Source organism: Vespula vulgaris, chromosome 2, assembly GCF_905475345.1.
Source record: "Vespula vulgaris chromosome 2, iyVesVulg1.1, whole genome shotgun sequence".
Lineage (NCBI taxonomy): Eukaryota > Metazoa > Arthropoda > Insecta > Hymenoptera > Vespidae > Vespula > Vespula vulgaris.
The window spans coordinates 1,040,707-1,064,893 of record NC_066587.1 but is presented as its reverse complement, the minus strand read 5'-3'; the positions used below and the strand labels follow the sequence as shown (position 1 = coordinate 1,064,893).

At 29.8% G+C, this 24,187-nt stretch overlaps 3 protein-coding genes across 15 annotated transcripts in view; 2 read left to right on the top strand and 1 right to left on the bottom strand.

The window, feature by feature from the left end:
* Positions 1-164: 164 nt before the first annotated feature.
* On the bottom strand, positions 165-3,858 carry LOC127072554 (F-box only protein 21-like). 2 transcript variants are annotated; one of them, XM_051013039.1, is made up of 9 exons: positions 3,313-3,858; positions 2,751-3,020; positions 2,216-2,651; positions 2,018-2,148; positions 1,759-1,912; positions 1,451-1,660; positions 1,269-1,343; positions 929-1,145; positions 165-773 (listed from the first exon to the last, which is right to left on the bottom strand). In XM_051013039.1, exons 1-9 carry the CDS (start codon positions 3,477-3,479, stop codon positions 682-684), a joined length of 1,752 nt encoding a protein of 583 aa, XP_050868996.1. In that variant the 5' UTR covers positions 3,480-3,858; the 3' UTR covers positions 165-681. The 2 variants fall into 2 exon arrangements, with proteins under 2 accessions (XP_050868996.1, XP_050868995.1); XM_051013038.1 differs by having other exon boundaries at positions 165-848; positions 3,313-3,855.
* Positions 3,859-4,759: 901 nt separating this feature from the next.
* On the top strand, positions 4,760-13,902 carry LOC127072258 (transmembrane protein adipocyte-associated 1 homolog). 12 transcript variants are annotated; one of them, XM_051012640.1, is made up of 8 exons: positions 5,165-5,572; positions 6,535-6,731; positions 6,791-7,086; positions 7,161-7,357; positions 7,439-7,499; positions 7,586-7,772; positions 7,854-7,983; positions 9,720-13,902. In XM_051012640.1, exons 2-8 carry the CDS (start codon positions 6,586-6,588, stop codon positions 9,870-9,872), a joined length of 1,170 nt encoding a protein of 389 aa, XP_050868597.1. In that variant the 5' UTR covers positions 5,165-5,572; positions 6,535-6,585; the 3' UTR covers positions 9,873-13,902. The 12 variants fall into 12 exon arrangements, with proteins under 12 accessions (XP_050868582.1, XP_050868533.1, XP_050868519.1 ...); XM_051012625.1 differs by lacking the exons at positions 5,165-5,572; positions 9,720-13,902 and adding an exon at positions 4,760-5,026 and having other exon boundaries at positions 6,781-7,086; positions 7,854-9,345; XM_051012576.1 differs by lacking the exons at positions 5,165-5,572; positions 9,720-13,902 and adding an exon at positions 4,765-5,026 and having other exon boundaries at positions 7,854-9,345.
* Positions 13,903-23,813: 9,911 nt separating this feature from the next.
* LOC127061634 (ion transport peptide-like) overlaps positions 23,814-24,187 on the top strand; it is a 48,474-nt gene continuing 48,100 nt past the window's right edge. Inside the window, exon 1 of the mRNA XM_050988788.1 lies at positions 23,814-24,055. The gene's annotated coding sequence lies outside the window, so the exon portion shown is untranslated. The remainder of the gene's footprint in view (positions 24,056-24,187) is intronic.

The following is a 24,187-nucleotide window of genomic DNA, read 5'->3' as shown; positions in this document are numbered from 1 at the left end:
TACTATTCTCTTTCCACTTTTCTATATCTGTGATATGGATTTTGTTTTCTTTATTGTTTTTATATTGGTATCAACATTCGCCTACACAATAAATAATATATATATACATCATTATCAGATATATGATGAATATTAAATGTATTTCAGATTAGGTTATACATACATACATAGATATTATTTTTTATTTGATATCTCCAATGAAAATTTTTTTTCATGAATATGGATTAATCCATCTACATAGATATAGATATACATAAACATATATGCATATATATACACATACACATACACACGCACACATACATATACATACATATATCACCGTTTATTTAAACATCTAAAGAAAATTTCTACTTAATACTAAACTTATAATTATTTATAATTTATGAGTGTAATGCTTCACAAAAAAAGTACATGTGTTCGGATATTATTTACTTAAAAAATAATACTTTTTTATAATTTATTAAAAGAGGATATTCACTTATATTTTAATATCACTTATATTGCTAAATGTGTACTTTTTTTTTATATAATTAACATATAATATCTACATATATAAAGGCTAGGATATATCAAATATAAAGAAACAAGCATATTTATGTACTAAATTAATTAGATACATAATTATGTTGTTAATAGTACCACAGACAGTACAGCGTATTAATTAGCTAATACAACAAATTAATTGAGGTAATTTTTTAGTATATTTTCAAGTGCTTCTTTATCTTCCGGATATTCTTTAGAAGTCTCTTCGTTTGGCACATAATGTGTTCCTTTAAAATAACGAAAATAATGTCCAATTTGATAATGATTTACCATTCTTGGTCTTGTTGATAATAATAAATATTCTGTTAAATAAAAAGATAAGAATATTCTTTATAACAAGTAGAATACTTAAATTATATTTCAACGATTACGAATATTATACCTTGAGGTATATAACGAGATGATCCATCATCAACAAAAGCATTATAGAATGGTTGATCTAAATTTTCACTATCTTCTATTTGATGCCAATTAACAGGAGGTTGACAAGACGTATTCCATCCTGTTATTACGCATAAATTATCGTCCACTTTATGCGTCATTATTAAACCAACGGCATATTTTACTTTTGACGTTCTTCGTTTCGGTTGTATCTCTTCCTAAAAATGATAATAGAATTGCATTAAATTCTGCTCATTAATTTTATAAACGTATGCATGATCTTTGATATATAATTATAAATAATAAATCTAGTTCAAATATCCAATAATTAACATACGTACTTCAGATCTATGAGACTTCTGAAACATTTGCAACATTGGTTGAATTAAAGATACTTCTTCCCTCGTTTCTAAATCCTAAAATGTCAAATTAATTCATGTGAAATGAAATTCAATATTTTCATTAGATTAGAAAGAAAATAACACATTCGCTTAATTTTTTTTTTTTCCTTTTTTTAGTTAACCTTTTGCACATTCTGTAACATTATCACTAATTCTGATACATCCATCTGATGAAGCATATAAAAGCGACCCAAGTGTAGAATAGTAGTTGTGTCGTGAGGTTGCATCATGTAATTCAATTCTAAAGCAGAACGTATGCGCGTTGCTCTACCATTTAAATGGATGTGTTGTCTTGCTGCTATATCTAGATTATATGCCATTCTTGTTACAACCTTTTAATCAATGAAGAACATATAGATATATTATAGATTTATTTCTTTTTTCAATCTGTTTTGTTGAAAATTAGATTTATAAAGACAATAATATACACCTCTACAGCAGTTGCAGGATTATGTACATTGTACTTTGCTATTGGACATCTAGAAATTCCACCAATTCTAGGGCAATTTTTTTTAGTTAAAAATTGACCGCCATTAAGCACGTCAATATAAAAACTTTCTATACTTTCTGGATCTGGAACATTACTAAAAGAGAAATTATGAATTTGTTAAAAATATATTCAATATAATATTAATTTCTTTCTATTTTAAGATATCATAGTAATAATTAATTGGAAAATTAATAGTTACTATTTTTCTTTCCATCGTAATAAGAAATGTGAGGGAAAACTAACAGGCTCGCATCGTACTCCAAGTCGTCTTGCGATACTTTCAAATATAATTGCTAACGTCATTGGAATTCCATGTTTACGTTCCAAAACCTACATTTTACAAAAATATTTTTTTTACAAATATATTATGATATATTATCTTTTTTAAAAAACATACCCTGTCGATGAATGAATTTTCTGATGAATAATACATTTCGCTATTTCCATAGAAACCTAATTTTTGGAACAGCACTTCGCATAGCGCTTCCATGATCTGCCTTGTTTCTAAAGTACTCCATTGATTATCATCAATATTTCTATATTTCCAAGTTAATAATTCTTCTACAGGTAATGAAAATATAGAATGTGTAGGATGTCTTTCATATAATAAATTTTTGGTTTGATTAGCTATGTCATCAAGTAATGAACAAATATAAGAATAAGAAACATGTCGTTCTGGTTGACTCCATTGCGCTACTATAGTTGCACCTTTTTCTAAAATTTGTTTGTTTGGTGGAAAATGAATAAATCTTTGCCATTCTTCCGTTAAATAATTCTGTCTTAAATATCGAAGGATTATAAAGGCATAATATCTATACGTTAAGTTAGTATCTCTGTAAAAAAAAAAAAGAAAAATAAAGGTAATATTTTTAAAGTGGTATAAAATATATATGAATTAAAATTAATATACATTTAGTTAAAGAATAACTCACATAATAGGACGGTTGATCAGATTGATGAGTTCATCAACAAGAAAATAATAACTTAATTGATGGGCGCCTTGTTCTGGACGGAAAAGTGGATCTAAATATTTTAATTCGGAATTAGACAATTCTTCCCTTTTATAATGTTTGCTGGACATTAGAGACAACTGATGCATTAAATTACGCCTTATTTCAATGCTGATTTGTATTTCATTTAACCAGTTAAATACTTTTAACTCAACATTATTTTCTTCGTAATATTCCTTCAAAAGAGGCCATCTATACAATGATAATAATAATAATAATAATAATAATAATAATAACAACAATAACAACAATAACAACAACAATAACAATAACAACAACAAAAACAATAGTAATGATGATGATGATAATAATAATAATAATAATAATAATAATAATAATAATAATAATAACAATAATAATAATATAATAAAATAATAATAATAATAGATAATTAATATTAAATAAAAAGTAATATTGTTGAGAGATTAACAAATTTTTAAAAAGGCAAATATAATATTAACAATATGCGTATATGGTATAATACCTTTGAAAGTATTTGACTTTCCACAATTTATTGTTACTTTTGACAGTTCGATATAAATGCTTGCATGACATCGAGAATCTAATAATATCTAGAAATGTAATATTCGGATTTTCTAAAATACATTCGATAATCTCTCCTGGTATAAGTGTTATGACATCTGTAGCCATTTTTCGTATTGTATCTTAAGATAATGAATTAATAAAAAACCGCAACAATTCAATGCCCATTTATTTAATCCACTGCACTGATTTTAAATGACGTAGACTGGTGAAATAAAATAAATCTACACATAGAAGAGTAAACATTTTCTAGCGACTCAAATACCAAATATTACTAGTTCGAAATAGTTCTAAGAAGCTTATTAGACCAAACAAATATCCATAGATCACCATCAAACGATCAAGAAGAGGATCACATTATCGGCCATATTTAAGAAGTTCTACTTTTAATTTCTTATAATTTTACATGTTTCAATTTGAACAAAGAATGACCTTGAGTCATATCATACAAAAACATTGTGAATGTTTTTTTTGTGATTTGCAGTTTGATTAAAAAAGTAGGGTTAGGTCACATGATCAGATTTAACCAATAGGAGACTCATATAAAAAGTCCAATCAAATATGAGCAGCCATGTTATTTTTTCATTCGCGCGATATCAAACAGCATCACTTTGTTTGTATTCGTCAGAAAGGAGATATCGTCGCTCGATCATTTTACCTTTCAATTTTACGAAAAGAACGAATTTAATTACTAAGGTATCATCGTTACATTATTTTTGCATAATATCAGTGTGTCTATGAATAGACTTTACAGACATACCTATACGATTAAATATTATTAACTAATAGTTTCTTAGTATTCGTAACAAGTATTTATAATTATGAAATTTCGAATAAATATTTTTTTTTGTTAACCTGATGGATCTCCATATATAGCAACCACCAAAAAGTGAAATTCGAGCAATTAATATTATCTGCGTTTTTCTATAAAAAATTCTAATATGAACTGTATCTAACAAGTACTATCAAGTTGATCGACTGCGTTTCTATTTCGTCAATATTATATTTGCATATATTTAGAAAGACTTTCTTAAACATCATTGATTTTATTTTTTTACAATTTATTTACTTACCGACGGTCGATAATCTTATGTATGTACCATGAATTCTCGATCATTAATATTCAAGCATTTTTTTTTTTTTTTTCATGGTTAAATAATTTTAAAAGGTATTAAGAACGAATATATATATATATCAGGAAAAAATATATGTAATCGATATTTTATTTGATTATAAAATAAAAAATTGATATGTATAAACGATGCATAAATATTTGCACCAATGGCTTGCAAACGTTTGAGAAAGTAATTGAGAAAACACGTCGACAGATAGCGCTGCGACACGACAAATATACATGAAAGCAATTCTTCGTTATATCGTTGGACATTACTTACAACTAATTATTCGAATTATTTGATTATAAATAAAAGAAAAAAGAAAAACGATGTCATATTTTGTAATAATAATTTGTTCAAATGTCTAGATTTATCAATCATTAAAAACGATTCCGAATCAAAAAAAAAGAAAATAGAATAAAAAATGAAGATTCAATTTGAGATAAAATCTACGTGGACTCACCTTTACATCGTGGCGTCACCTGTCAACGTGTGATAACATCTTTATTGTTTGTGCTTGCATTAAAGAAATAAAAAGAAGTATGTATATCTCGTGTGAGCTTGAAGTAATACATAACCATGTACATATGTACATAATCCATCTTTAGAGTGTGATTATTATCATCGTAAGATAGTCAATGTTTGATTTATTTTACGTTGGAAGTGTAAGTTTAAGTTTAAGAAGAAAGAGAGAGAGAGAGATAGAGAGAGAGAGAGAGAGAGAGAGAGACAGAGAGAGAGGGTGGGAAGGAGGGACAGAGAAAGAAAAAGAGAGATAGATAGAGAGAAAAAGAACAAATTAATTGATTTTTCAAAAGAAGATAGTATAACCACGGTTGTACTTTTTTGTGATCTAATGTCATTGCAGGAGGACGATTGTCCTTGACTGCAGTATGCGTTAATTGGAAAAAGATAAACGTATATAAACAGAAAGCGGGGTGGGGGCGGGGGGGTTGAAGAAGAAGAAGAAGAAAAAAAAAAGAAAACGTCTAAGTTTGTGGATTTGTGTAGGAAAATTCGAGAAAGAAATTTTTCTAATTTCTTATTGCGAATGGAAGAGAAATGATGATATCTGTCGCATGTTTAGTAAGTCTATTATCTTGTAAATATATTATTTGATTAGTGCCCAATCCTATAGTAGTCAACGGTATCTTCTTAATGTTAGTGACAAATATTAAGTTGTTTCGTAGTCCTTATTATAAAATTATGTGAATCAATTGAAAACGATTCTCTCGCGTAAAATTGTCGAACGTCATTAAAAGCGGCAAATTTCAAATTGTACGGATCGTATTTTTCGTAAGATTTTTGTTCTTCGCGATACAGTTTTCTTTTTTCTTTCCCTTTTGTTTGTTTAATTTCATTTTTTTTTTCTCGACGGTCAACTGTTTTGATTTAATTAAGGTGATTTATAGGTTAAGTTGTCGATGAATGCATGAAAAGAAGATTCGAAAGGATGTTACGTTGTTCGATCGTATTTTTTCTTTTGTTGTGTTTTGTTTTATTATTCTTCTTCTTCTTTTTCTTATTATTATTGTCGTTATTGTTGTTATCACTATTGTTACCGTTACTAGATATATAGAACAATGGAAACGATGAAAATTTATCGTACATTGTTTGTGTTTATCATTTATTTTTGTCACTTCTATGTTTAATCGTATTATTTCATGGATAAGAAGCTTATAATTAGTGCATGATTATTTGAGTTGCGTTATATTTCCTCTTATATATATGTGATCTGACAAAGTATTTAGTATTGATCTGTTACAAGAGGAATTTGGAATTTGTAATATATAGTTCAATCGTTTTTTATTTTGATATTTCTCGTAGTAATTAGTAGATAACGTGTCATTAGTCTTTAGGTAGAAGTTATTAATTCTTGGAAAAAGTTGTAGACAATTTTGAGGTTATATCGTTAGATATTATCTTTGAAGTTACTTTCATTTGTTTTTCATTTAAGAACAAATGCTTTTATAAGGTTATAGTAGTAAGATTGTTTAATTATTAAACAATTAAAAGTTGTATTAATTATTATAAAATTTTTTTATTAGTGAAAACATAAGACATGGTTTGGATTTAGTATATCCAATACATCGGCAAGTATGTTTAATGCAGAGCCTGAATCTGTATCCGAGGGTTGGCATACATACGAATTACCTAGCACAATGATCCCTAATGCAAGCTCTGGAATGGACGAAGAAGATCACTTTTGCAAGCTTATATTGTATAAAGAAATTAAGGATTCCAGGTATGAGACCGTATCGAAGAAAAGTACAAAATCATCGTATAACTTGTAGTATTTTTCAGAGTTCGTATATGGGATATTATTATACTAGTGCCGAATTTATTATTTCTTCTATTTATTGCTATAAGATTTAACAGAGCAAGGCTTAAATTACGTGCAACGAGTAGTCCAATATTTTTAGCGTTTTATGGACTTGTTATTTGTAACGTCGTTATCTCGGTAATACGATGTGTTGTATCAATGACGGTTAATGCTGCAGCTACCGTTGGTGGTAAAGCAGATAAAGTGCTTTGGGTTACGGTTAGATTTTTTTTATTATCTACAGAAATGAGTGTGGTAATATTTGGTTTAGCTTTTGGTAAGTTCATTTTTATCGTTTACTTAACGAATCGCTCTATTTTTTTTTTTTAACTAAACGCATTTATTTTTTAGGACATTTAGATAGTCGATCGAGTATTCGTAGAGTATTACTTGCCACATCTCTTATCGCTTTAGCGTTTACTATAACTCAAGGAACTTTAGAATTAGTTTTACCAGACGACACATTCCATATTCCAAGTAGAGATTTTTATGTGTTTGGTCATGGGGGTATGATGTTTTGGTTTTGCAGCAGTCTCGTTTTTACTACGGTAATATTTCTTTTACAATAAATAATAATACTTGTACTTATTTAAAATTTATTTTAATTGGAAATAATTATATTTCTTTAGATATATCTTTTTATATTGATATTACCATGGACACGATTAAGAGAACGTTTAGCACTTCCAAGTAAGTTGGAAATTGAATATTTTGAATAATATATTTCTATGTATTATAACGTCGAATATAGATATCTTAATGACGTGTTATTATAGCACGGAAAAGCTTTTACGTTTATGCGGGCACGTTGGCCACAATGGATCTAGTACAATCAATTGGTGCAGGTTTTTTAACTTATACACAAAATCCTGTTGGACTGTGCATCGTAGATTTTACTGCAGCAGTTTATTTAACTCTCTTTACGCCATTGGTATATCACACTTTCCTATCAGAATTCCTCGGGTAAGTGTTTGCTCTCATAAACGTTTCTTTTTTATATTAGTTTTGAGGGTCGTTATCTAGAAATGTAATTTATCGTTCTAGCGTTTCGCAACCTTCGATAATGTTCTCCTACAAAGCACAAGTTGACGACGCAATGGACGAAGATACTGTATCGCTTCCTCATCAACAGAGTTTTTCATCGTTAAAAACTGACAGCGATTACATCTATCAGGTCCATACTCCGTCTATTCACATGCCCCTGTATGATCCTCAGGCATCATCCACTGCAATGCATAGGACTTCTCTGTACTCCTTAACATCTGCGAAGGATTCTAAATATAATACTACTAATCCTTATGACTCACAGGTCACATTACATAAATCATCTGGTATTAAAAATTTCGCTAGACGTTTTAGTGCAGAGAAAAGTATAAATGATTTTGCACATTATCCTTTAACAAAGTCGGACAGTGTAGGTCATATTCAAAATGGCTCACTGGATATTAAATTCTACAATCCGTTGTTAAAAGGTGACTTATCTTATAAAATTAAACTCGGCACAGCCAAGAGCGTCTCTAATTTAATATCGTCCGCAAATACCGCTAGTAATTTTATTTATAATCCTCGAATAAACAGTAGTAATTCGAATCTTTTTTTTCCAACAAAAAAAATTAATTCGGAGAATGCTTTAACAGTATTTACATCCTTCGACAAAGAATCATCGAATGACTTATCAGTTAAGTATAGAAAGAACGAAGTGACTGATAAAAATTCCAAATCTTTTTCTGAAAAATCTTTAGATATTTTAGATTCTCCTCTGTTAGGTGATGACAGATCGCAGAATATATTAAATAAAGATAGTTGTATTAAAAATAGAAGCGAAATTAGATTGCAAAAGGATAAAGATTTAGAATCTATTCAAAATCGATCAGAAAATTGATTGCTCGATATTTTTGGATGTTTCTATAAAAAAATATTTAATATCCAAGATTGTGTCATTTTCAACGACGAAAATCTCAAAAATTAATTCCAGTATTAAAAAAAAAAAAAAAAAAAAAAATCTGCTGATTTAAATCAATATTTGTCATTGTTGATGTCAACCAGATATGAAAAACCAATTAAAGAGCAATCTAAATCTTTATACACGCAGACAGAATCTTTGTAAATAATTTGTCACATGTGTACTAACTTTTAGATGACTATATCAGGATTTTAATATATAGTTTGTATATAGTAGTAAATAATTTCATGAATTTATATATATATATAGAAAGAGTTGATCGATTTGATTGATTTTGATGCATATATTGGAATATCGTAGTATAACAGGTTAATTGGTATTTAAGTATAATTTTAAAAATTAGTATCAACGAGATATCAAATGCGTTCAAGATTTTGTATATTACGTATGCGTTGTGTATGTGTGGGGGATGCGCATTTGTGTAGATATATATATATATATATATAGCATGATTATAGGAAATGCTCTTAATTAAACAAAATTTGATGTAGTCTATATATGCACTTGGTTTTAATTTATTTATTTATATATATATATATATATGTGTGTATATATATATATATATATATATATTATAACTTGGTTATGCCTATTATTAACACATTTATTTTATTTTAAAGATGAAACTATTCGTATCCAACCGAAACGATATAATAAAAACAAATTGGCCGTGTGCTTATTTTTTTGTTTGTTTTGTTTATTAATCACAAAGTAAAGTTTTCATGCATTAGTAAAAGCTATGCTTTGCTGGATGCACTCTCTGCTTACATATATCACACGCAATTAATTTCTAAAATATCTCTACAAATTTATAATCTATATATGTGCCACATCCATAGATAATTTATTCTAATTAATTAATTATTAATTAATTATATGCAATATATTGCACATTATTAAGAGAACATAAGTTTTATTATGGATAGATACTCTTCTTCTGTTTACAGAATCACAGTGTTTACGACTCGACCCAGTTCGACACGAATACAACTCCAGTGAATCCATTGTATGCAGCATCTCTACAGAGTCCAGATAGCATTACTGGTTACAGTATAGACAGTCAAGAGGCACAGAATCAAACCAATGGTTATCAACAATGAAGTATCATCTTCTATAATCAATCATAACAATAATCTCTACGAACAAAAATTTAATAGATCTGAATAGATCCGGATGATCTAAAAAACAATTAAAGTAAAAACAAAATAAAACAAAAAAAAAAGAAAAGAAGATAAACCTTATCTTAAGTAAGAGAGCTTCGCAAAAAAAAATCCACTGTAAAAGTGTTCCAACAATATCTATCTGGTAGGTTCCTGCGAAGAAAAAAAAAGAATGTGTGTTACAAATTTTGTAACATAATAGTTAATGTATAAGATTCTATCTGTATAAAGTATAAACATTGAAAGAATTCTAGTCGTTCTTAAACAAAATGAAAAAAAAAAGAAGAAGAAAAAAGACATAATTTCAGGGCCGTAATAATTATTGTAGGCTCTCCCTGTGATAGGACATGAATGTATTTATAAATAATTCATGATGATGATGATAACGATGATGATGGTGATGATGATGATACATCATAAAAAGAACAATCGTAAATCTCAAATTATAAATTTACATTATATAGAAATTTAGCCTATCTAATATAATACTTTTATTATTCTTCAGCCAGTTGAAAGCCAAGAAACGAATGATCATGTATATTTAGAAATAGTTTCTTTCGTAACTCTCTTTCTCTCTCTCTCTCTCTCTCTCTCTCTCTCTCTCTCTCTCTCTCTCTCTTTCTCTATTTTTATCCTTCTCTCTCTTTCTCCTTTTCTTTCTTTTGACATGTAGATCTGTATAGATAGGAAAAACTAAAATGAACAAAAAAGAGTGACATTTTAGAGAAATGATTATTTGTGTTAACGGCATAATCTCGTACTTAACGCGAAACAAAAAGGAAAAAAAAGGTGAAAAGAAAAAAAGACGAAAACGCATGTAACATATGTAAGCATAGGAATTTGATTTCTAATCTCATTTTTTTGTTTGTTCTTTTTTATTCTTGTCCGATCGAATGCTGCGAAAAAAAGGGAAAGAATGAAATTTTTTGTCTCTCTTAGATATTTACAATACATATATACATACATACATACATACATACATACATAAATACATAGATACACATGTGTACATACGTCACATATAAATTAATTTCTGATAGTAAAAAAAAAAAAAGGGAAAGAAAATAGAATAAAAATATACATAAAAATAAAAATGAAAAATAAACAGAGCATAAAGAACGCGATCATTTATCCCAAAAAAAAAAAAAAAAAAGAAAGAAAGAAAAGAAAAAAAAAATATTTCGCCATAGCGGATAAAAGACTTTACCGTATAAACAGAATAAATAATAAAATATAATGAAAAAGATAATGCCCAGTATTTGCCATAGGAAACTTGATACATCGGACATTTCAAAACATTCTCGTCGATCTTTCCGTCCTAATTATCGGATGAAATTATTCCAACCCGTTGTACAGTTGATGAAGAAAAAAAAATATCTTTTATGATTCGATGCAAGATCAAGATTTAAAACGAGAAGAAAAAAAAATAATACAAAAGAGAAAAGCAAAATGGCGCTGGGTCTTGTTCGCTATTTTCCTACTTTTGCATCGACAAAACAAATCTTTTTCAAACGATTCCTAAAGATTTAAACACGAAGAGAGTCGTTTCTTACATCCTAAGCGTCATTTCCGACCTTGAATAATAATTTTAAGAGTTATATATAATGTGAGAAATTATATATGTATATATATATGTATGTATGAATGTATAATTTAAAATTATATACATATATATATATATATATATATATATATATATATATAATATACTCTCACTGAATATATACGAGCAAAACTATTATGAATAACTCCATCCATAATGTGTGCTCTGACGATGAATGGGATACATATATTTGTATGTTTGGAAGTACACACACACACGCATATATATATATGTATATGTATTTGTATGACTGCGTATATATGTGTGCACGTGTTATTTATATATTAATATAAATATACAAATATTTATCGATATCGTGTCTCTCTACGTACTCACATTGTACAACTTCGTTGCTCAGGCAATCCTAAAGGTGTACATGGGCCATATGAAAAATATGCGATCTTTTTCTTGTTTTTATTTTTTTTTAAATTTATAAATTTCATTATTAAAGTGAAATACATGTTAAAGTGGAAAAAAAAGAAAAAGTTGCGAATTTTCCAAATGATCCCAGTATATACATACATATATACATAGATACATATATATATATATATATATATATATATATATATGCGCGAACCTGCCTTTTTTTTTTGTATATTAAATTTGATACCTACACGAATCATTCTCAAAAAGGGCAGATTTTGTGCTTGTGAGAGAAAGAGAGTTCGAGAAGCGACGAAAAATTAAAAACATTAAAAAAAAAAAGAATAAAATACATAATAGTAATAATATTAATAATAATATTAATAATAATAATACTAATAATAAAATAATAATAATAATAACAACAACAGTAATAATAATAATAATACTAATGATAAAAAAATAAGTAACAAGTCCTTCATGCAGGCCTCTCTACGAGAAGAGAGAATGATGGTTATTGATACAGGGCCGCATTTATATTTTTGAAAGCCCTAAGCGCAATACATCATTAGGAAAAATCGTCGGAAAAATAGATGTCTGTTTTAATTAATCTAATTTCTACTCAAATTCTTTTCTATATCCTCTTTTTTCTGTTCTCTTTTTGAAGTTCATTGAAAATAAAAGTCGATAATCTTTCCATAATAAAAATTATTTTAATAAAATAAAAAGAAGCTAATACAACATTGTGTATATGTGTGTGCGTGTGTGCTCGCGTATGTATGTGCGTGTGTGTGGAACATATACACATATTTGCATTTAAAAAAAGTATAAAAATAAATTAGTTCAAATTTAAATTAAAAAAACAAAACAAAAAAAAAAGAAGAAACAGTGAGATACCAGTTTGCGTTTAACGCGTCTTATGATAAATACGGCCCTGTTGTTACAGGTGGTTTAGTTGATAAGATCTTACCTCAGGATATTATCAATAATTAATGATGATCGATGAGAACGCGATTAATGATGATGATGATGATGACGATGACGATAACGATGATGATGATGATGATAATGATGATGTTGCTGCTGCTGCTGCTGCTACTGACGATGATGATTTTAGCAATACGTTTAATACGTATATCTAGAAATTAATTTATAAGCGAATATTCGCGTGTTTGTATATACATAGAAACAAAAATGAAGAGGTGAAGAGAAGTGATAATGTAAACGTATAAAAGTCGACGAATGTTTCAGTCAATTGCAAATCGATTTAAACTTTGTTCATTCAGATTTGTGCTCTACATACATACATACATACGTACATACATACATACATACATACATACATGCATACATAAATACATAAGTACATACATATGTACATACATACGTACATACATACATGTATATATGTATATGTATATATAGAACAGAATTTACATAAAATCTGGTAACACTTTAAAATAATAATTAATATTTTATACGGTAAGGTTTACCTATCATTAAATTTATATATAATTTTTACATAAATGTATTTATCAAACGCATTACTTTTGTGATTATGAGTTAATGATACTAAAAATAATAATAATAATGATAATAATAATAGTAATAATAATAAATTTTTTGGTGACATGATTTTATGATGACATATGGTGACTTATGGTGAAAGGTGATTATGTGATTTGAAAGTAACAAGATTACATAATTAATATTTAAAGTGTTAATGGAATTTATGTAAAATCATGTACATATATGGATACATACCTATGATATGTATGTACGTATATACATATATATATATATATATGTATATATATATATATACATATACATAGGTATACTTTAAGGAGAAAATAAAAAATTTTCTGTGAATTTTTTTGTAATGTAAAAAATGGCAAAAATATAAACAAAATATTGTGCGATCGCGTCGAAAGTGTGTCTGTGTGTTTGTTTTAAAAGCACAAACGAAGTCGGCAATAAAGGTACCATTTTAAACACGAACACATACTATGGCTTCTATATATTTGAATCATTTCTTATTTATTATTTTTTTCATTGATATATACATATATGGAGAGAAAGAGAGAGAATAGATCAAGTACATATACATATATGTATATACAAACTTTCTCTTAGGTCTTTAATAAACTCGGTCAATGACGTATGCTTTAATTAAATTTTTTGATCGAATTGAGTCATCTCTTGAAATAGATCAATGAGGATATTTTCTAAAGACTTGTTCAATTTTGATATATATATATGTTCTGTTTCTTGTTTTCTATGACGTATATCGTGTGGGATATCATTAAAATATTAATTATTTTATGTTACTCAATTCTTTTTTTTGTGGTGTTCAATAAAAGAAAAAATTATACCAAGTTATAATACCGTATGACTATATAACTTATAATAGTATATGATTATACTATACTAAGTAATACATATATTTTATAATAATTAATTTTTATACGAGTTAAAAATAAACATATTACCGCACTATAAAATGAAATGAAAATTTACAAATTTATTTAAGTCATACATACATACATACATATATACATACATACGAACGTACATACATACATGAAAATTACAAAATTAAAAGTATTATTTTTTTTTAATTTTTAGAAGTCAACCATATTAATGTAATATGTACAGATACTTTTCTAGTATTTTGTTTTTTTTTATCTAGAAGAGTCGAGTCTTAGAAAAAAGTTTAAAAGACTTTTTAATTTGATATTTAATTTGAATTCGAGTGTATTATACGTATAGGAAAAGTATAGGATCAATAATTTTTTTCTTTCTTTCTTTCTTTCTTTCTTTCCTCTTGATCTCTCATCTTTCTAATATCAATCGTTTCAATTTAGATATGTCGTTTTGATAAAAGACATCGCTGAGAAGGTCAATGTTATTTTTTTCTCTCTTTTTCTCTTTCTCTCTCTCTTTATTTCTTACTTTCTCTCTCTCTCTCTCTCTCTCTCTCTCTCTTTCTCTCTCTTAGTTCTTTAGGCGCCACCCTGACGCACCGAATGAAAAATAGATGGATCTAATGTTTTCATTCCAATCGTCGTGTGATTGTTGTCATCATCGTCAATGTCGTCCGTATTACTCATTATCGTCAATTCGCGAAGTGGATATCTATACGTACAGCGTTTTATTTTTTATTTTTATTTTTTCTTTCTAAGGGGTAGTTGAAACGTTCAAGAGAACAAATTCTCTCTAGACGATGCTAATCGTCACTTTCTCACATTGATTATTTTTTACAAACAAGTATATTATATATCCATAACATATATATATATATTTATATTGTAATTACGAAAAAGAGAAAAGAAAATCAGATCGGAAATTTTTCGCCCTCTTATCATCATTGATTAAATTCCACATATCAATTTTTTAATTAAATAATTAGGAAAGAAAAAGAAAGAAAGAAAGAAAGAGATGGAGAGAAATTTATTAAACAAAAATTATATTCGTTAACTAAAGTAATATACTAAAATATCATACAAAATATATTTAATAATATATTAATACTACGGCATACTAATATACTATAATTCTACAATTTATTCAATTATATTATATATATATAAATAATTATTTATTTATATTACACTTAGTATATACATATATTTTTTAATATATATTTACACTCCATTATTTTCTTATAGATTTATTTATATGAATTAAAAATCCATTTAAATTTATTTTCTAATAGTATACTATAGTACATACTAAAATACAATAATAATCACACACACACACACACACACACACATATATATATGCAAGAAAATAATTAGCCATAAATGACGATATCAATACGATCTACGTCACAGAATTACGTCAGATGAAATGAACGTTTTTTCTTGTTATTATTAGCTTCTAAAAAAAAATAAACCTCTCTTTCTCACATACACACACACACATTCTCGATTTCCACGAAGATCTTGTCGTAGTATTCCAGAAACAGAAAGAGAGATAGAGAGAGAGGAGAGAGAGAGAGAGAGAGAGATAGCTTCAGATGATTCTTCCTTCCTTCTTCGATGATGATCGGCCTCTTACATTTATTATTTCGAAAATAATTCTATTTTAGTATAGTCTTGAAAGAGATCAATAAAGAAGATAAACGGACGAATGGACGGACAAATGGACGATCTATCTATCTAATCGATGTTGTAATAAAATAAGACGGAAAATAAGTCGTACGACATTGTGCGTTCATTCGTGCGGCAATTCAATTGACCCAATTATTTGTGTGAGAGAAGAAATAAGATATATGTGTAGGACAAATAGAATACCTACCAGAAGAAAGGGTATACGTTAATCAAGCGGATAAATTTACACATGTTTACGCACACATACATGTATGCACACACATACAGAAATATATGAGTATTGATACGAGTATGGAAAAAATATAATAGAAGACAAGCAGAGTAACAAACGCAAACGTCAAAATCTTAATAAATTAATAATCAAACAAATGTATACACGTATGTATATACATACACATACATACATATATATATATATTCATATATTTTCTACGTATAATATAAATATATATAAGTAATTTAAGATAGGAAAAATAAAGGAGTTTAAAAATAAAGTCAATGATATAAGAATAGGAATATATAAACTAATGCAAATGTTTATAATTTCAATAAAATTATAATCGTACGTATAAAAATATACACGTATATCTATAAGTATACGTATGAAAATATGTATATACGTTCGTAAGAGAAACAAAGATAGATTGAGAAGAAATAGTAATTTAAAAATAAAGTAAATTGATGTAAGAAAAGGAGTCAACGCAAATTCGAACGTCATGAACTATTTAATATATATATGCGTACACGCACACATACACGGACATATTTATATAGGTATTTGTACGTCAGTATGAAATAAAGATAGACAGAAAAGAAATAGTAATTTAAAAATAAAGTAAATTGATCTAAAAAAAGAAATCAAGCAAATCCATACGATGCATCTAACAACCCACACACACACACACATACATCTATACGTTCTTAAGAAAAACACAGATAGAAAAGAGATCACAATATAAAAATAAAATAAGTTGATTTAAGCGAAAGAGTTAACGCAAATTCAAACGTTACAATTTGTCTAATTAATACTCACGCGCACACACACATACACATAGACAGAGATTGATCTATACATTAGTATGAGATAAAGATGGATAGAAAAAAAAAGAAAGGAATTTAAAAAAAAGAATTTAAACGATCGATGAAAGGAAGGAATTACCAAAGAAACGTCACGATCTTAATTAAAAGTGTTCGACATCGTATCGTACCACGAATGAATCGACTTAATCGTTAAATGAGTAACAGAGAGAGAGAGAGAGAGAAAGAGAATACCACGTTCCGAGATTCCGTCTCGTTGACAGGATTTTTACACGTCACAATCTTCTGAGTCATTCGCGACTCGTAAAACGCGTACTTACGTACGTAATTTTTGTTGATCACGTAACAACGTAAGACGCAAGTGTATATTATATCGCATCGGTAAATAAACGATTTTGGACAATTTTGTATAATACAAAAATTGAGGCAAAAGTTTCTTAAACGAACGAGTCTCCTCTCCCACCCCTTGTTCCAACGCCATAATCGATTTTCAAAAATCAATTGCTTTTCTTTTTCGAGAATTTTTTTAGCCGACATTCTTCCTTCTTTTTTTTGTAATTTTTCTTTTCTTTTTTTTTTCTTTTTCTTTTAATTTTCCACGCAATTATATTATATTACGAGTAGATTGACGGACAAATCGTGACGAGTGATTATTCTTTTTTTTTCTTGTACGAATTACCGGCGTGCTTCACGTAAATAAAAAGGAGAAAGAAAAACTAACAAATTTCGAGAAAGATTACCTGTACGGTCTATTTCTTTTTCTTGCTTTATTTATTTTTTTTTATATAATCTATCAATAAACGAAATTGTAAATTATATTATAAAATTTGATTTATAATATTCTAATAATAATTATAAAAATTATATATATATTTTATTTATATATATTAAATTATATATAATAATTATAAAAATATATGTATATATATATATATATATATATATATATAAAAAATTCGTCATTTTTATATCACATTTTTCTTATACTCGGAAAAACAAATAAGAAAAAGGAGCACTCATCGGATGAATCGAAATGAAATTCTTCGAGAATAATCTCGTTTACGTTGTTTCGATTCGATTCGATTCAATTCGATTCGATTCGATTCGATTCGACCGATCGATCGATCGATCGATCGATCGATCATAGAGAAACATTGAGAAACACGTTTCAGTTTGCCGGAAGTAATTTTCTTCTACTTTTTTTTTTCCTTTACTTCTTCTTACATGAAACAGCAAAAAATTTATCTCTAGTTAATGGTAAAGTAAATGAAACTACCAAAGTGAATGGTAGTGTATACGAAACACGTGGGAAAAACCACACAAGTTGTTTAAACGATTACTCGGAAAGATTTTTCACGGAGCTTTTAAATGTTTTATCATTCTGCAGGATCTGTTCTACTCGCCATATGTAGCTAACATATATACATACATACACACAATTATGTTGTATATAGATCTATATACATATATATATATACATCTACTACGTAGTTATTTGTACAGGCCGATACTAAGAACATTGTTCGTTGTGATTCTCTCTCTCTCTTTCATACGTCGACAAGACTACTTTCTAGATCTTTCCGTTAGGAAGAAATAGAAGAGAGCTTTGTGTCTCTCTTCCTAACTTCGAAGAAATTCATTCAACCTTCCTTACATTAATGCTATATGTACTTACATACATACATACATACATACATACATACATACATACATACGTACGTCCTTACATATGTATATATGTACGTACGTACGTATATATCTAGATCGTTTTCTTACGAAATTCATGTTAAGTATGATATCAACTAGTATATGTTCTAGATTTTTCCATATGGTGTGGACATTAAAATGGATGTTTTGTTAAGGACACGATTTTACAATGAGATTAGACGAAGGAAACAAGAAGGTTGCTTTAACGAAATCATTCTCCTCTTTCTCTCTCAACAAAGTTAACTGATATATTTTTATCTATCGTGAAAATGAAAATGGACATTTTGCGAGGAACACAATTTGACAATGAGATTACAAAAAGACAGAAAGAGAGAAAGAGACAGAGAAAATCAATTCTAATGTAATCATTTTCCCCTCTCTCTCTCTCTCTCTCTCTCTCTCTCTCTCTCTTTCTCGCGTATGAAACGATCTCAAAGAGTTGGACCAGAAGCTCTCTCAGTGCGTTCTCCAAGGTGCGGCTAGTTTTTGCTGAGAAGAGTGGCACGACGGAGCAGGCTACTCGTAGACCGCTTGGCACCTTCGATGAGACTACCTCGAATGAGCGACCTTTCGATTTCTCTCTCTTTCTCTCTCTCTATCTGTCTTTCTGTCTCTCTCGATTATCGACCGATTCGATCTAGAAAGAACGACTAACGATCATGAAGCTTTACGATCGAAAGTCCTTGACTGGAGAACGTATAGTTGTATTCTCTCTCTCTCTCTCTCTCTCTGTCTTCTCTCTTCTCTTTCTCTCTCTTTCGCCCTTAGAACAGCTCAGCGTTCTTGCTTGCTTGCTTGCTTGCTTGCTTGCTTGCTTGCTTGGATCGCCAACGATCCGAGGTGGAGACAGTCCATTATCGTCTTTTCTCTCTCTCTCTCTTTCTTTCTTTAACGTAATAAGAAAGAAAGAAAGAGAGGAGAAGATTCGCAGGTGCGAGTCAGTCGAGAAAGAAAGACAGAGAGAGAGAGAGAGAGAGAGAGAGAGAGAGAGAGAGAGAGAGAGAGAGAGAGAGAGAGAGAGAGAGAAAGAAAGAAAGAGAGAGATAGAAGGCAGTCCCTTATCTTACCAAGAAATCGTCGCCGGTACGCCATCATAACGAACGGAAAACGAACCAAGAAGAAAGAGGAAGAGGAGGAGGAAAAGGAGGAGGAGGAGGAGGAGGAGGTGGAATCAAACAAGCACCATGGTGTCCACCAGAATGAGAGAATTGGAGGTGGTAGTGGTGGAAATTTGTTTGTAAGAGGAGCAGGAGGTGAAGTCGAGGTGTGGCCGCATTCGACAAACAAATCTCTCGCGTATTTGACAATCAACTATTAATCAATATCTTTAATTCATTGGAAAATTTATTGTCTATGTGATTACGACGAATCATCAGATCACCTGTTACATTTCTGATCACGATTAAAAGGAATAAATACATTCTTCCTTTTCGAGAAAAGAATTTTTATCGTCTCTACGTTTGATTTGTTTGAAACGTTTGTTAATAAAAATTTTCTTCGGATTTTGATTAAGTCAATGATTATGACCGAAAGAAAAAGTAAACAAAAGAAAGAAAGAAAAAAGAAAAGATGAAGAAGAAGGAGGAAACAAGGAAGTTTACGGGTTGTGATTTGACTTGAAAAAAAAAAAAAAACGTGACCGTTCTATTTTCCATCTCTTTAATAAATACAATGCCTACCATAAATCGTTCATTTTTTATTTACTTTACAGACAGCTCCGTTTCTTTCTCGTAACTGTAAAATGTCTCTTTGGAGGACTATTATCCATTTAAAACAAGGATTTTGTTATTTTCTTTTCTTTTCTCTCTCTCTCTCTCTCTTTCTCTTTTTCCTTTTCCCTCGATTCTTTCGTGAAAACGACAAAGACAAAAGTTGAATGAAGAAAGAGAGAGAGAGAGAGAGAGAGAGAGAGATGGATAGATAGATAGATAGAGCGAGAGAGAAAGAGAGAGAGAGAGAGAGAAAAAATTGTGAGAGATTCGTGTCTCATTCAATTCCTTTCCAAACATTCTATACTCGTTTCGAAAGAACCGTGCGATCGTAATACGAAATGTGCCTACATAACTCGAACACCGTATACTCACTATCTATCTCTCTCTTACATACGCGTCTTACGTACACGTTCTTAAAGGTAAAAGACGATTCTTTACGTTTGGCACGTGACCCGCCTTAAATGTTTTCTCTACAAAGTCTCTCTCTCTTTCTTTCTTTCTCTCTATTCATCTACCTATCTATCTATCTATCTATCTATCTATCTCTCTTTTTACGAGCTATAAAAGAATTTTTTTTTACGTGCTATTGCTTCCTAATTCGATTTTTTTTCATGTGTTTTTTTTCTCTTTCTTTTCTCTTTTATTTTTTTTCTTTTTCTTTTTTTTTTTTTTGATCGAATTAGAAATAATTTCTATCGCGTATGCACGGATCGAGAATTAATATGTATATTCAATTTATTAAAAAAAAAATATATATATATGTATGTATGTATGTATGTATACACGTATGTAAATACGAAGAGAAATGTTCTCTGTTCTCTGATCGATTAGTTCGTGAATTAGAAAGAAAATTCTTTTTGCAATGGAATTGATACGAAAAATTTATACGACAGGAAAATATTAATATCAGAGAGGTGCTGTAGAATTTTTCTTTTTCGAGTGAAATAATGAAAATGTTTTAGTGAAAAAGAGAGAGAGAGAGAGAGAGAGAGAAAGAGAAAGAGAAAAAGAGAGAGCAAATATAACTTTTCGACAAATTAGAAGAAATGATTTTTACCACACAAACATACACATGATTAGAATTAATGGATACGAATATTTAAAAAATTTATTAATAGAAAAAAAACAAGAAATATATACATATATAAAAAATATATACAAAGAATAATACTTATCCAATATAATTAATCTTACAAATCGTTTTGATCAAAAATACAATTTTAACATAATGTACTCGATATTACCAGCTTTTACTATCTGGTACGTAGCAAAATATCTGACGAAACGTTATATAAAAGAACTTTCCTTTAAAATGAAATATGAAATTGAAGAAAATGTGTTAAAAAAAGAGAGAGAGAGAGATAGAAAAAGAGAAAAAGAGAGAGAGAGAGAGAGAGAGAGAGAGAGCAAGCAACAGCCTGGTTAGGTTGCTTCCTAGACAGCGTGGCAGCGCCGGTAGAAAGAAAACGAAAGGAGAGCATTCTCTCTTTCTCTCTTTCTCTTTCTCTCTGTCTCTCTGTGTTTCTCTCTTTTTCTCTTTCTACCTATCTTACAAGAGAAAAAGAGAAAGAGAAAAAGAGAAAGATAAGGATAGAGGACATTGGCTGTCAGTCGGTCGTTTGCTCGCGAGGCCAAGTGTTCTGAGACTACGTACATATGTATGTACACACACACACACACACACACACACACACACACACACACACACACACACACACACACACACACACACACACACAGAGAGAGGCATGTATATAGTATACTTGTACATATACATATTTGCCTTTGGCCAAGAATTTTACACGCCCGCTAACTAAGAAAACGAGGCAAGAATCCAAAAGTTAGTTAGTACAATCCGATGAATTCGAATCTAAAAGAGTATTTCATTGTACGCACGTTGAATCTCATATAACGAGTTACTTATTTCTTCTTTTCTTTTTTCTTTCTTTTTTCTGTTCCTTTTCTTTTTCTTTTTTTTTTCTTTTCTTTCTCTTTTGATTTCTCCGTCGTCGTCGACGATCGACAAAATCTACTCTTTCGAAATTCTTTTTATCCACGTTACAATGACCTTTCGTACTATAAGTTCATTCAAAAAAAAATTTTTTTGAAGACAGAAAGGAAGGAGAAGGAGAGAGAGAGAGAGAGATGAAAAAAAGATTTCATAAAAAAAGAACATGTAAAGACATATCATACGTACTGTGTAAAAGTATAAATTCATGAATGTTGTTTTTTTCTCTTCTTTTTTCCTTTTCTTTCTCTGTTTCTTTTTCTCTGTCTTTCACCGACACGTGTCAACGAGAGCAAGGCGACGCGAGGCGATTTTGATTGGTCCACGTGGACCGATCCTAAAATTGTCGGTTATCATCCGTTTTCATTGACGAGTTCTACGCCCACGTTATGTTGTATCATACCTTTGGTTATCCATGTGTTAGAGTTCTGATCGTGCGAGATAAAAAGAGAGAGAGAGAAAAACACGAGAAGGAGACACGATTTCTCTCTTTCAAAAATAAAAATAAAAAAGATTGAAAGTGAAAGAAAAAAAGAGAGAGAGAGAGAGAGAGAGAGAGAGAGAGAGAGAGAGACATATAGAGACGAAGAAAATAATATTTCCAGACGATTATAATGCGTGCGTTTCGATCGACATGAAAGGAAAATGTGAGATATTGAAGGGAATGGAGTGGGAGTCGGAGGGGTGAGTGGGAGCGGTAGGACGTAAATGGTAAGTACGGAGAACGGTCTCTGGTTATTCATTACTTGAGAAGAGAGGAAAAAAAAAAGAAAGAAAGCAAGAGAGAGAGAGAAAGAGGAATAGAAAAAAAGTAAGTAAAAGATAAAAAAGAAGGAAGGAGGAGTAGTATAGGAAAATTGCCGGCGACTTCTATTTCTACCTATCATGACTACTACAATTAGGTTCTCATATAGTATCAAGGAGGCACGAGGAGGAGGACTACGATAGAGTTCAAAGAAGAAAAAGAAGAAAAAGAAGAAGATGAAGAAGGAGGAGAAGGAGGAGGAGTAAAAAGGGTGGATAGATGTTGGTGGTAGGAGGGGATTGAAAGAAATTGTAAGAAACGAATGAAGGAAGGATGAACGAACGAACGAACGAATGAACGACGTAGAGGTTAAAGGTATTGGTGAGAAACTCCACAGGGGGTGTGTAGAGAGAAGAGATCTTCGATGAAAGGGTAGGATATGTTTTTACGATAGGCGTTGACGAAGACAACGATATACGACAACGACAAGGACGAAGACGAAGACGGTGGTGGCAGCGCGCCGACGGCGAACACCCGTTGCGAGGTGTCTCTCTATATTAGACGCGGAACGTCGCGACGCCGCGGTCAGAAGAAAGTCGAACGCGTACGAGGGACGTCAGAGAGAACAGATAGAACGAATTCTCTGTAACCTTCGATATATATATATATATATATATATATATATATATATATACGTACGAATACACCCTTACCGCCGCCATTGCCACCGTTGCTACTTTAATCTCACTCGATTTCGAAATTCGCTCGCTGTACATCTTATTGCTGACTTCTTGCCGTACCTTGGATTAATCCAGGATCTCTCGAGGTATGTAAAGTAACGAAAACTTTTTTCTCTGCTTCGTGTTCATCTTTTCTTTTCTTTTCTTTTTTTTTTTCATCTTTTTATCTTGCTCATATTTTTCTCTTTTTCTGAATTGTATAAGATAATACTCGAACG

Excerpts from the sequence above, each read along its gene's own strand:
- LOC127072554 (XM_051013038.1), bottom strand. The coding sequence starts at position 3,479 with ATGGCTACAGATGTCATAACACTTATACCAGGAGAGATTATCGAATGT. Across the intron at positions 2,149-2,215 it reads AAAATTCATTCATCGACAGG|GTTTTGGAACGTAAACATGG; the intron begins GTATGTTTTTTA and ends TGTAAAATGTAG. Across the intron at positions 1,146-1,268 it reads AGAAGTCTCATAGATCTGAA|GAAGAGATACAACCGAAACG; the intron begins GTACGTATGTTA and ends TATCATTTTTAG.
- LOC127072258 (XM_051012576.1), top strand. The coding sequence starts at position 6,586 with ATGTTTAATGCAGAGCCTGAATCTGTATCCGAGGGTTGGCATACATAC. Across the intron at positions 7,087-7,160 it reads AATATTTGGTTTAGCTTTTG|GACATTTAGATAGTCGATCG; the intron begins GTAAGTTCATTT and ends TTTATTTTTTAG. Across the intron at positions 7,500-7,585 it reads AGAACGTTTAGCACTTCCAA|CACGGAAAAGCTTTTACGTT; the intron begins GTAAGTTGGAAA and ends GTGTTATTATAG.